Source organism: Rattus rattus, chromosome 7 (genome assembly GCF_011064425.1).
Source record: "Rattus rattus isolate New Zealand chromosome 7, Rrattus_CSIRO_v1, whole genome shotgun sequence".
In the NCBI taxonomy this organism is placed as follows: Eukaryota; Metazoa; Chordata; class Mammalia; order Rodentia; family Muridae; genus Rattus; species Rattus rattus.
In genome coordinates this window covers 83,767,328-83,780,672 of record NC_046160.1, presented here as the reverse complement: position 1 = coordinate 83,780,672, position 13,345 = coordinate 83,767,328, and the positions used below count along the sequence as shown (strand labels likewise).

The 13,345-nt window shown below is 45.4% G+C and overlaps 1 protein-coding gene across 8 annotated transcripts in view; it reads left to right on the top strand.

Moving 5' to 3' along the window:
- The window catches only part of Nin (ninein), a 101,108-nt gene that overhangs the window by 19,924 nt on the left and 67,839 nt on the right, over positions 1-13,345 (top strand). For all 8 annotated transcript variants that reach the window (XM_032907876.1, XM_032907878.1, XM_032907880.1 and 5 more), the window contains one exon: positions 2,926-3,007. In XM_032907876.1, the coding sequence (XP_032763767.1) occupies positions 2,926-3,007 (82 nt within the window). The remainder of the gene's footprint in view (positions 1-2,925; positions 3,008-13,345) is intronic.

The window sequence follows — 13,345 nt, the reverse complement described above, 5'->3', positions numbered from 1 at the left end:
TCCAGAGACTTGCAGAGCCGAGTATAAAGAGCTTGAATTTCTCAGGAAAATGCCTTCCTTTCAAATTAGCCCCCCTGTTTAGCTTGTCACTGCAGGAAGGGGAGAAAGGCTTCACTCAGGGCCCTCTGAATAACTCAAGTTGGGGAAACTCAGAGTTAGGGGTCTCCATGTACAACAGACCAGCTCAGTCTCTCTGATTCTGAGCAACTCTACAGCTCTCAGGAGTAGACTGGCCCCAGGATCTACAACGGCTGCCCTACCCTCTTGGAACTTGACTATGCTGCTCCCGTGGTCATCTGCTGTGCTTCAGAATACAGCTCCATTTCTCTGTTGTTGGGAACAGTCAACCCAGGATTATACATGATAGTATTAACTACCACTTGTGGGGGCCTAATAAGTTCTAGAGTGTTCTAGACATTTTACATAACTTTCATTTTACCTCCCTAGCACTGCCTAGGGAAGGGAATTATGAAATCACAAGGTATGCAGTGCTTAGCACAGTGCCTGCTGGACACGACATTCCCTATGAGTTTAAGTTCCATGAAGACCGTTGGATTGTGTCACTCCCATCTCTGTTGTGTTACCAGGGCTTACTGTGTGGCACATAGCTGCTGCTCAATACATGCCTGTCAAATGAATGATAGAGGATATGTGCTAGACAGCCCCAGTTGTTGCCGATCAGCACACAGAAGCTCGGGATAGTTAGGCAAGCTAGCCAGGTCACAGTGGGCATTGAGCAGCAGAGTGGCTTCAGAGCCTGGGTACATCTTCCCAGCCCTACTGCTGCCTGCCCTGAAAAGGAGGAACGGTTTTGATCTTAAGAGACATCTGTCCCAGATGTGTGATGCTGTGAACTGGCCGTTGGGATAAATGACGTCAGCCATGTAAACTCCAGTTTACCTGTGTGGCACCATGCCTATCTGAGCCTATTTCTGAAGTCAGGACTGTGTGCTTACTTCTTCCTGAGATTTTAAGGTGGTTTGTCAGGCACAACTTCTAATTAGCACAGCTTACATCCCCGTAATTTCTTAACCATGTCATGGGCCATCCTGTTGCGTTAGCAGATGCTCTACCTCTCTGGGCAGACTTCTGTTCAAGGTCTCTGCTAGCTCTTGATTTCAGAAGTCCATATTTTACAGAAAATTTGCCAAGAATGCAAACCCTAACTCTTCTCAACATACACATATACACATACATCATATACATCATATACACATACGTCTATACTTATACCTATACAAGTTATGCTTTTTAACAGCAATTAGAAAATTAGGTAAAGCCCACATGATCTAGAAGGAATCTAGGCTGAAGTGAGGGCTCAGTGATTAAGAGCAGTCGCTGCTGTGGCAGATCTGGGTCTGGTTCCCAGCACCCATTTCACATAGCACACAGCCACCAGTAACTCCAGTTCCAGGACACCCAGCGCCCTCTTCTGACCAGGATGGGCACCTGCAGGTACATACAAACAAGCAGGCACACATTTACATATACGTAAATATAAATAAATTAAAAACTTTGAAATCTCTAAAAGGAATATAATGGGGGAGTGAGTTTTAATCAAAGTTAGAGTAGTGGAGCTCACATCTACTTTGGGAGAATGTAGAAAAGTATAATAGTTTTGTTCGGTCTGAGGTTTTTCTTTTTTTCCCTCAAGACAGGGTTTCTCTGTGAGCCTCTCAGTTGCTGTGTTAGAACTTGCTCTGTAGACGAGGATGCCCTTAAACTCAGATCCACCTGCCTCTGCCTCTGAATGCTGGAATTAGAACCATGCCTGGCTTGAGTGTGTGTGTGTGCTTTGTGATTTCTTTTGTTTGTTTTGTATTAGGAAACTGATCCTAAGGCCTTGAACATAGTAGGACAGTGTGCTACCCATGTTTAAGTTTTTATTAATTTGATTTTGAGACAGGACCTTATTAAGTTGCTTGGGCTGGCCTAGAACTTACTACATCACTCTATCAAGCTTCAAATTTGTGGCCCTGGTGCCTTAGCTCTTTGGTAGTTGGAATTACAGGCTGCAACCACTAAGCCTGACTCATGCTTCAGTCTTAAGACATGAGTCTCAGGAAGGACACCTCTGCTTTGTTTGATTTGTGCAGATAGGACATTTTTCCAATAATAAGATGACTAATATGCGTTGTCAACTTTCCAATTTTAATTTGGAAGTGAATTTTTAAAATTTATCATTTATAATTGAAACCTCTGTTCAGGAAAATAAGTGCCACACAATCAAAGTAGAATTATGTTGACTAGAAATACTACTTCTCCCTGCTGTCCCAGGCCGAGGTCACAGAAAGGTGGAGAAGAACAACTTTTACCCTTGTAAGCGCTTCTGATGAGTGTTTCTGAAAGTCAGACTTGATCTCCCAAGCTAGTCAAGGCAATTATGTTTTATGAAGCGATGGATGTACTTCTCAGGCGTCCTGCATTGTGTGTTTGCCGTTGATTTTTTTCCATACTCAAGGGATCTGGGAGATAAATATTACATACTTGCCCCAGGCAAAGCCGTATTAAAGTCATCCTTAAAAGAGCTGACGCCCTTCTAGACTGTCCTGGGCGGTAAAGGCATCCACAGAGCAGTTTGACAATGGGTCGTTTACTCGGGAGGTTTTTCCTAGAGTCCAACCTGCTGCCTTTCTCTTTTGATCTTGTTTGAAAGGTAAAGGGGTTGAGAGTTCACAATGTATCTTCCTGAGTTTACAGAGGGCTTGCCAGCTAGCTTTTCTCCTAGGAAGCTGAACAGATACTTGTATTTGTATAAACACCAGTGTGTTCATGGCGCTGCTGTCAGCAGTGAGCGGCCTTTTGTTTCTAATGTGCTTTAGAGATGAAGGATGAGAACAAACGTGGGTGCAGAGACCTGCAGATGGCTCTGCCTTCTTAGGGCTGTGGGAAATGATTTTAAATTTATTTTTAATTGCTTTTTAGGTACATTTCGACCAATTTAAAGAAGCATTAATACTTATCTTGTCTAGAACTCTGTCCAGTGAGGAGCACTTTGAGGAGTCAGGTAAGAGCACTACCATTTCTTCTACCTTAAAACTGATCAAGGGAAGGGCCAGGCATATAGCTCAGTGGTAGAGTGTTTGCCTGACGTGCACAAGGCTGCGAGTTCAATCCCCAGGTCTTTCCTCCTCCTTGCAAAGTTTGAAAAGTTTCCTGGAGAAAAAAATGTGAGGAGCTTGAAGTGTGTGTGGGGAGGATTTGGGATGTCTGTCCTCCGTAGATTGAACCCTTCTTTCTAGAGACTCTCTTTGATACCCTCACAGCTTTGTGGCTGTTAACCGGCAATGGGTTTTAAATGAGACTTCTTTGCCACAGAAGCACACGATAGAAGAAATAATTGGATCATTCCTAGGAAAGGATTGGCCATAGCAATGATTCCTAGGAATGATTGATGGTGGCTCCTTCAGCCTTACTTCCTGTGTCTGTGTGCCGTTTGGTCTGGGGGAGATTTTCCTGAAAGGAGAACTGTGACCCACAAGAGAGAATGCTCTGTGGTGTCAATGGGTAGAAAGCTCTCTACTTGTAGACATGACTGTTTGACAGTATGGTGACCTCTGCACGATCCCCACCCCACCCTCAAGTGCCTGTGGTTCTGGCACCTGGATGAATACTTAGCATTAGTAAATATGAAGTAACTGTCATGAGAGAATTGAGATGTATCTCACTGATTTATTTTAAAGGAAAGTGCCACATACTATAAGCTACACAGTTACATCTCAAAAGTGCTGTCAGATATACTCTAATAAAATGTTTTGATGATAACATATATTCTAATCTAAATGGTCACATCTTGCCCGGGTGTTTGTATGTCTTAAAATCAGGGAAATTTAAAGATTTGAGGGAAATTCTGAAGTGTAGAAACCTGTATTTGAGTACAGGAAGTTATGACGTCACTTGCTTGGCATGGGCTAGGGATAAGGGCTGACCACACAGGGGCATCAGGAAACTTTGAAGGTGCTGTAACTTCTGTCTCTTGCAATGTAATGGGAGTTCCATGATCACATGAGCTTTTCCTACCCATACATCTTTAAACCCGATTTTAGAAAAGAAAACAGACAGGAAATTATTGTCCAGTGTGAACAGAAGCAGTTGGCATTTTGTTGGCATTTTGTGGAGTTCTTTGGGGTGACCTATTTACACGGAACACAGATGGGAACTCATTTCTTCTCTTCACTGATGGTCTAGGTCTCCACTGGACTTTGAAAAGTGTTCCAGATTTGGGTCATGTGTCTGGAACACTGGAAAGGGTCAGCCTTACCTTTAATAATGTTTTGGGTTCTGCCTTAAGTCTCCCCCCTTTTGCTAAGGGTATCTACCATTAGTAAGGCTGTTTGTGGACCCAGGACTAGACACAACTTTCTGGTAGCTCCTTATTGAGCCTGGGAGAGGTGCGTATATTCTTCAGACTTTTCTAGGCTAATAACATGATGTCTGTAGGTGACTACTGTGGGAACAAGGACTCTTGCTACTTTTGGGGTCTCGCTATTTATTGGTATTTTGCTTCTTAAAAGTTTGTCATCTTGAGAGCAATTATACAAGATTAGGGGACCCTGGATAGAGTGGTAGGTTTTGGCTAATATGAGCACAGGCAATTTAAACATGCTTCTGTTGTCTTCCTGTGCTTTCAAGTGCCCTGGGAAGGGGCAGCCTTGATGTTAATCCACACAGCACTTTCACCCTCCGTCCTGAAAGCACACACTATTGTCTGACACTGTAGAAATGCAGGTTTGTCGTGACCACACATGTGGAGGCGGCCCCTGGGGTTGTACAGAGTTGGAGATGAGCAATTGGAAGAGATAAACTTGAGTCTGCTAGGATGCCAGGCCGACAAAGCTAGCCACAGATGGCGGTGTCATTACTGCGTGTGGGCCACACTACTGTGCGGGCAGAGGCTGCCATTTGGACCAGTCTTCCAGGACTACACCCAGAAGGCATTCTCACTCCATCATGTTCCAGAACTGTTCCCAAAGCAGCATAATGCAGCAGTAAGGTCTCTATGGCCAGGACAGCATTTCAGCCAGTGTTTCAATGACGCTGCTCACCCTTGTCCTAACAGGGTACAAATCCAGAGTGGAGCCAGTGCCTTGGGTATTTTATCTACCAGGAAGCAGGCATCATGGCCCATGACTCCCACACTCCCTGCTTTGTCTGTGGTTGGCCCTGTCTCCCCGGTCCCTTCAGTTGCTCATGGCTATCAAGCCATTTTTCCCACTAAAACATGCACCCACTCACTCTAATGTGATTCTTCTACCCACTCAGACTGACCTGTCTGTGTGTGCAGAGACAGAGGGACTCAAGCGCAGTGTAGCAAAGTGAGTTCAGCCCGACCTCTCTGGAGCTTCGTGATAACCATCCTTCAATGGCAGACTGCAGCATGTAGGGCTGGAGAGAGCTGTTTTATAAAAAGCCAAATGGGGCCATAAAGCAGGACCAGGGCAGTCCCATGAATAAATTGCAGGGGAAGACATTAATACTGTGTCACCAGCATATGTATAGAACCTAGTTTTAAGTATTTTTTCAAAGATTGATTTATTTTTAGCTTATATTACATCTATGTGCCAGTGTCCAAAGAGGCCAGAAAAAGGCAACTGATCCCCTGGAATCAGTTACAGGCTATGTTAAACCACCATGTGGGCACTGGCAACCAAACCCAGTCCTCTGACGGAGCAGTCAGTGCTCTTAACTGCTGCGCTATCTCTCCAGCCCCTAGAGTAAAGACTTTTAGCCTTCAGATGGATGGGCTGGCCCTCAGTCTGTGCAGCCTGTCTCAGAGCCTGCCAAGGTTTCTAGGTGACAAGGGGGAGTGAACTGCAGCGGTTCATGCCTGACAGTCGGTGACAGAGCCGTCTGTGCCCTTGCCTCGTTGGGATGCTCAGAACTTAATTCCTTTCTCACCCCATGGACCTATACTGTGGTGTGTTTGTCATGCCTTTCGAAATCCTAGTGGACTCTGAGAGAAAAAGATAAAACCAGGAAGGTGACTAAGGAGACGGGGCTATAGGATAGAGTATGAGAAATCCAGAGGGTCATGAAGTTAACAGTAAGCTTTCTGTAGGACAAAACATCCTGTGTCTGTTGTAGGCAGGTGCTCGAAAGGAACAGGACCAAAGGAACGTGTATATACGTGTGCATATAGATATGCTGCTTACACGATGGAGTTCTCTAGATTGACTTACACGATGGGTTGCACAATCCAACAATGGCTGTCTGTCTGATAGAAAGGCAAGAACCAGAGATCCCAGCCATCCCCAGTTAGCATTGAAAACCCACAAGTAGTGCCCATTCCTGGAGAGTCACTGGTACTGGGTACCCCTTGAAAGGCCAATCATACTGGAGTCTGATGTCTAGGGAAGGAGAGCAGCAGTAGCCATTGACCCACTCGTCCACAAAGAGGGCAAGCCGGTGCCACATGCAGTCTCCGCTCCTTCATTGAACATCTTAATCCTGGCCTGCCCTTGGAGGGCTGCACAGTCCATCTCGAGGGTGAGGTCCACTCCCCGGCACTCCCTCACATGTCTGTCTTCTCCAGAAATGCTCCCATAGACATACAGGAATGTCTCATCAGTTACAGACACTTCCTAATCCACTCAAGTTGACAACCCAACCAGCCATTACAGTACCTGACCATGCAACAGTCTTGAAAAATCTTGTTGATACGATGGGAAGAGTCTAGAGCCAAAAACCACTGGCCCCGCCTCTTTTGTGGTGTCGCCTTGTACATCTCTCCTCTACGGTCTCTGACCAGCTGACATCTAAAAATGGAACCCTTTCAGCTCCAAAGTTTGCTTGTGTCGTCTCCTAATGCCATTATGGCATTATTTAAATCAATAGGGAAAGCCACACACGCTCTTTCTGTAAGTACATTAGTACCTAACATAGCTATGTTAACTAGCTTAACTGTAAAGTTCTCTGAAGGGCAGACACTCACTGTCTTCCATGCTCTCTTCCTCTTCCTCTTCAGGCAGTTGCACATAAATAGTCCAAAGCAAAGCTCTAAGGGGACTTGAGGGGACGCGGAATTCAGTCATGTTTACATCCCCGTCTTCAGTTCTGCCCTTTATAACGTCTCCTGAGCTACTTTTAGCATTTCTATAAGACCGGCTTTGGAAATTCTAAGACTGTAGGACTTTTTCCTGTAAAAGCAGTAACAATAGAAACTCAGATAAGGACAGGACAGTGGGCTGGGGTGGAAGGGTGTCCTCTGTAACTTCCAACCTAATTAACTGGGAATGGCCCGACCCCCTCATAACTGCATGTGCTATTTAATTTTTAAGTTGTTTCTGGGATCAGAGAGGGGCAATAGCTTATTAAATAGTTATTTATTCAATGGGTAACAGCATTAGATTACCGTGGTTTTGTAGTGGAGATGCTGCAACCCATGGCGTCGACATGGCCCTGCTCTGGTCTCTAGGGACGTTGGCTTTCCTCTGATGCACCTTGCACTGGGTTTCTGCTGTGGATTAAATGTTAGCATATAATGCAGGAGCCCACTGAAGTGCCTTTGTTGATGGGACTGGGAGGGAAAAGCCAACTCCGCTAGGAAAACAGAAGAGGCATTCTTTTGGCAGGTGGTGGCTGCTGCTCCAGAACTTTAATTCCATCCCATTCATTTCATTGTAGTTATTTTCCTTACATTGTCAAAAAAAGCCATAGATGTAAAAAACATGCCCTTTCATTCACATAGCAAGCATGAGTTAGCAAAGTGAGTTCCTTGGACACTGGGCTAGATCCTGACTTACAGCCATCAAAGAAGGACACGTTTGCAACTCCACGCCGAGGTGTCGAGCCAAGCTCTGGAGTCTGGCCGCTGTCTGTACTCGGTAAATCGTCACACATGTAGTTCAAGAGGCTTGCCTGCTTCACTTTGGCTAAGATAAAAACATAAGCACCTTTCTTCTGATGTTAGTAGCATGAAGATTGCAAGAACCAGACATTTTCTCCAAATCACCATCACCACCACCACCGAAATCAACCATACAAGTGGCATTGTTATATCTGCACATTGGTAGTGCACACCTGTAATCTCAGCTCCTAAGAGGTCAGGATCACAAGTTCAAGGTCAGCCTGGCTTAAGAAGTGAGATCCTGACTTAAATTTAAAAAAGAAGGTATTTGCAAGTCATGAAATTGGAAACCCTCTGCCTGCTGGTGGTCAGGTAAAATGTTAGAGCCTTGACTGTGAACTGTAATGATGCCGGTTAATGCATGCCTCTCTCAGATTGCATGTAGCGTAAATGATCATGTGTATAGAAGGATGCTCACTTTGGCTAGAGTATGTGTGGTAGAGTAAAAAAGTTGGCGGTGTGTCAGTAGGCAAATTGTGGCTTATGTGTGTAATTAGAGGCTAAGCAGTTATTAAAATGCCATAGAGGGCTGCTTATTGTTAGGAAAATTTTACTAAAAATAAAAGGCAATCTTTTTCAAACCCCATGCGTTGTCCTATAAATACTCGTGCCGCTTAAAATTAGTAAATAGGGTACCGAGAACCTCGATAATGAAGTCGTACTTGGGACAAGTATATTTTATTTCAGTTGCAGTGAGTGTGGGAGAAGGCTCCCACACAGGGGACAGACACAAAGGGCACGAGAGTCTTAGAGAGTTTGACACCTCCCTCACAGCAGCCTGTCCACGGAGGTAAAAGCAGCTAACAGGGAAGAGACAAGTACAGCGAGAGCAGCAAGATCAGGGCGTCTCTGTCCTGGTTTCTGTCCAGGTTTCTGTCCATTTGCCACTAGTCTGACATGTTAGAAGAAACAAGACTGAGGGAATAGACTGTGATTTGAAGGTTGGGACTGGCTCTGCTCCTCCAGGTGCCTACTGCTGGGCACATCTTACTCTGATGGCTTTGGGCTGCCATCAGTTCCACAGCAGCATGGGTGCTAGGCTAGTACAGGGTGGAGCTCCTGTGACCGGAGCTGCTAGACAGGACCATGACCTTGCTCCATGGCATCGTTGAGGAAAGGAAGCCTTCATGAGGTTTAGGACCCCTAACCTCCAACACCCTGATGTGGTATCTTGCTCCAGGTTCATTTGGTTCTAATGCTCATGTATTTTTTTCCATGGAGTCCAGAAGCCCCGGGAAGTGTTACAGTTGAAACTGGATTGGAAATTCTAACATGCAAAGGTGGTTTTAGAAAAATGTGACTATGGCCACTATTAAATCAGAAGCTGCAGACAGTCTGAGTTACACATCAGCATAAGAGAAAAGGGCACCATGAAAGTTGTGCCAAGAAGTTCCTTGAAGGTGATGCTTTGAGTTGAGCCTTGAATAGCAGGGAAGGTTCAGTCCAGGGGAAGTGACCCACCAAGTGATGGCAAATGAGCATCCTCCCGGGCCAGCCAATCAGGCAGGCTTCCCTGGCCAAGGTGGGAAGCACTGGCATTGTTATTGGTATAGATCTCTTCCTGTCCGTTGCTTGACTGCTCTATATCTGAGATAGACTATGGAACTGGCCCAGTCAGCACAGGGCATTGCCACCCCCACATGTCTGTCTGTCTGTCTGTCTGTCTGTCTGCCTGTCTAACTGTCTATCATTCCAGCCTGGCTGCTCATGGAGTCTAGCTGTTTGCTTTGCTCATATTTAGACTCCGTTGTGGTTCTGCTCTTCCCAAGCCTTCTAACCCTAGGATGGGGCAGGGTTGGGGCAGCGTGATAGAGGTCAGATCATGCAGTAAGGGACAGGACCACATGACCTCCTAACCTGCATGACAACCTTCCCAAGAAAGCCTCGTGGGGTTGTTTATCTTGAGATTTGCACACAGTTCATTTTTTTTTTATTGTTTTTATTTTTAACTTGAGGTCAGGAACCCTCCAAGCAGAACAGAATGAACTTGAAAGGGGGGCCTCAACTGGTGTCCCTGCCCTTCTGGAGTCTTTGAAGGTGGGGTGTGAGGACTCTATGATCCTGTCACTGTACCCAGAGAGGGCTTGAAAGACCCCCCGAGCAGATGCACCTGGTGCAGAAACACCACAAGAGAGGTGTAGTCGCAGGTTGAGCAAGGTGCCAGTGTTCCTGGTGTCTCTGGCCATGAAGTCCTTGGCTCACTAAGGGTCAGAAAGGGAGACAGGAAGCAAGGGTCTTCAGGACCAGTCCAGAAAAAGAATGTTGGTACCATCATAGCCAGGCTTTCTTCTTCACCCTCGGAAATAGTCAAAGGCTATTCAGAAAAGTCTGATTTAAAAATGATTTTTAAAAGGTTCCTCATATCCCTCAACACACATGAGGTAGCCCCTCCGGTGTCCTGTGAGTAGGCATTGAAGGAGTGCCCTGAAGGCAGCCTCGGAGTCTGCTTAGGTTCTCTGTTGTGTGCTTGGTGTCTCTTAGGTCCTGAGCTTGTGTTTGCACAGAGAGAGTTTTGCATGGCGATGTCATGGTTGGAGTCACAGGGACTCTGTGCTCTCTGCTTTTGGCCAGCCATGCAATTTGAGACAGCAAGAGCAAGGGTTCTAGGAGGGCAGGAGGTCTTAGGGGGGAGAGAAAGTGAAGCAGACACAGAGCGCTTCCTTTGCACCCCTTGGCTGGGAGGAGCTGAAAAAGGCGTCAAGGTGCTTGTCTTGTTCCTCTACCTGCCATTGGCTCATCCACACAGGCCACCATTGTCTGAGGTACTGCATTTCCATTTTAATTTTTCTGTAAGTGCTGGGTCCTTTGGTCACACCATACATGTACCTGTCACAGCTCTGAAGTGTCTCTTCTTGGGACAGCTGAGCTATAGAACAAAGGAGCATGTGTGCTTTGCTGCCCTCCTAGGAGAGAAAGAAATAAATGCTTTTCTTTCTTTTTACCTTTTGAATTCCCTACTTTTTTTTCTCTACCTGCTTTGTAGAGCCGGCGAGTTTCCTCACTTGCTCTAGCATCTTGAGAGAATTGAATCCAGGTTTCTTTTTGGTTCTCTGTTTCTCACCAGGTGTTTGGTTTATGGAATAAAACAGATATCTAAATCAGGCTGGTTAGGACTGCCTTGAAGCCACCTTCTGTACCTAAGCTTTCTTCCAGGCTGGACAAGAGCCCTGGAGAACAGGCTCGCCTGCTTTTTCCCCAACACCTAATTTTATTTATTTTCTCTCATCGTTAGTGAGTGGCGTGTGTCTGTTCCTAGGTGCGTGCACATGAGCATGGAGGCCAGAGATTGTCATCAAGGGTCTTCCTCTAGCACTCACACCTGAGATTTTTTTGACACAGAGTCTCTCACTGAATCTGAGTAGTTCCTTTAGAGGGGCGAGGATCTGAAAAGAGGCTGGCTGACCAGCGCATTGCAATTCCACATAGAGCTGGGATTATAGGTCTAGCTTTGATGCAGGTGCTGACCATCCAAACTCAGGCCCTATGTTGTGCAGCAGGCATTTTGCCAACTGAGCCATTTCCCCGACTCATTCCTCCCCGCTGTTTTATTTTTATGCTTGGTACCAACTAGTAGAAATGGGCAAGAAGAGAAAATGTCTTGTGACTATCCTTTGAAGGAGCACGCTGCCAGAGACAGGACAGTCCTTCATGCCTCATTTCACGAGTCTCCCATTTCATGCATCTTGGAGCTCTGGCCTATGCTGAAGGAAGCCCTGAGGTGGAAACAGTTTCATTTCCCCATATTATCTAGCATCAGTAACGTTGTTCCAGAATGAAACTCAAAGAAACTGTTGCTTCTGAGTACACTCCTAAAGTTAATCAACTTTGCCCCAGGGTGGCAGTTTCTCCCATTAGAGTGAGAGTATCTGAAAGTTCCCACAGTGGCCATCTGTTTGGACTGCCTCTGCCCTTGGGAAGCCCTGTTGAGACAGCTGGGGAGATTCATACTCTGCAAATGCTCACTACAGCAACAGCTGTCGACCGTGAATGTTTTCTCTGGACCTTCTCACTCTTGGGGTCTCTCCTTCCTTCAGATAAACTCATTGATGCCGATGTTCTCAGAACAACAAGAGAGGTGTGAGCACATGACTCTAAGAAGTAGCCATTTCTAACTGCTGTGGTAGATCTAATTTTTATTGCTCATATGGATGGTTCTAGAAACTCTGACAAGCAAGCCTTAATAATTCACCTTTCTTTTAAGCCTGTGCAGTTTCTTTATTGAGACTAACATATAACAAACCTGAGTACTCACTTTCACAAAATGTGATTTGTTCTAGAAAGCATCATATGATGCCTTCTAGATCACAGGCCCGACAGGCCCACGAAGAAGCCACTTTATTTTCTAATAAGTAAAACATTTTAGAGAGCCCATAACCCACCTTTCTTTAGTACATGTTAACATCTTCATTCTAGTAAGATTTTTGTCAGAGCTGGAAACACACACACACACACACACACACACACACACACACACACTGGCTGATTATATATGTGTATGAAACATGTGTGTGGGTGATGTATATACATATATGTAATATAGAAGATATTAACTTAAAATTTGTTTACAACTGGTTATTATATTAAAATGTAATTTAAGAGGTTTTAACATTCCTGAAACAAACAAACAAAAAAGTAGCCTCCAAATCATTTGTATAGAAGAAGAGCTGTTAAGATTCCATCGACACTCCCTACTCTGACGAGAGTTAACAACACATAGCCAGGGGTCACTTCCGCTGCAGATAAGAATCCCATCCCCAGGAGAGTCTGTACAGACTTCCACTTTTTATGCATTTTTTTCTTCTGGAAGCAGTGCAGAACACAGTAAGAACTCCTTTGCCAGTTACATCCCCTGACAAACCCTATTCTCATACTTGGAGAGTACTGAGTTTTGTTTTCCTATTAATCCTTTCTAAGCCCTCCTAGTCACTAATGATGTAGTATATGTCTGGCTCTAAAATCTAAGAACATCTCATAGATTAAGGATGCTTCTGCATTGCTTCTTGTCTGACCAGCATCTGTGGGTGTCAGCTGCCAGCAAGTAACGCGAGTGTCTGTACCGCTCCTGGGTACCCACAGACTGACACACTCACTTCTGAAGAAAGGTACCTTCAAGTGTGCATGCCACTCTCAATATAAGTTGTGTATGCTTAAACACTTCCTGGAAGAGCATCGCTCGATCTAATAAAATGACTTGGCTGGGACTTACAAAGAGCTGCTGCGTAGTAATCGCTGGAACTTGCATAGCTGTCATAAATACTTCACTCCTGGCTTCCCTGAGCATTTCAGAACGCTGCCCAAGGAGGTGGCATAGGGGGAAAGGTGGACAGGTATGCAGGGTCATCTGCCCTCCCAGGGGTGCTGAAGTCCGAGCCCACCAACCCAACCATTCTTCCATTGAGGATAAAAGAGTTTCGTTCCTTCAGACTTGCTCTGGATGAGTTCTGAAATGTGCTCAGACATTCGTGTTCAAACAGGACCCAGAGAGTGCGTCCTCCAGGG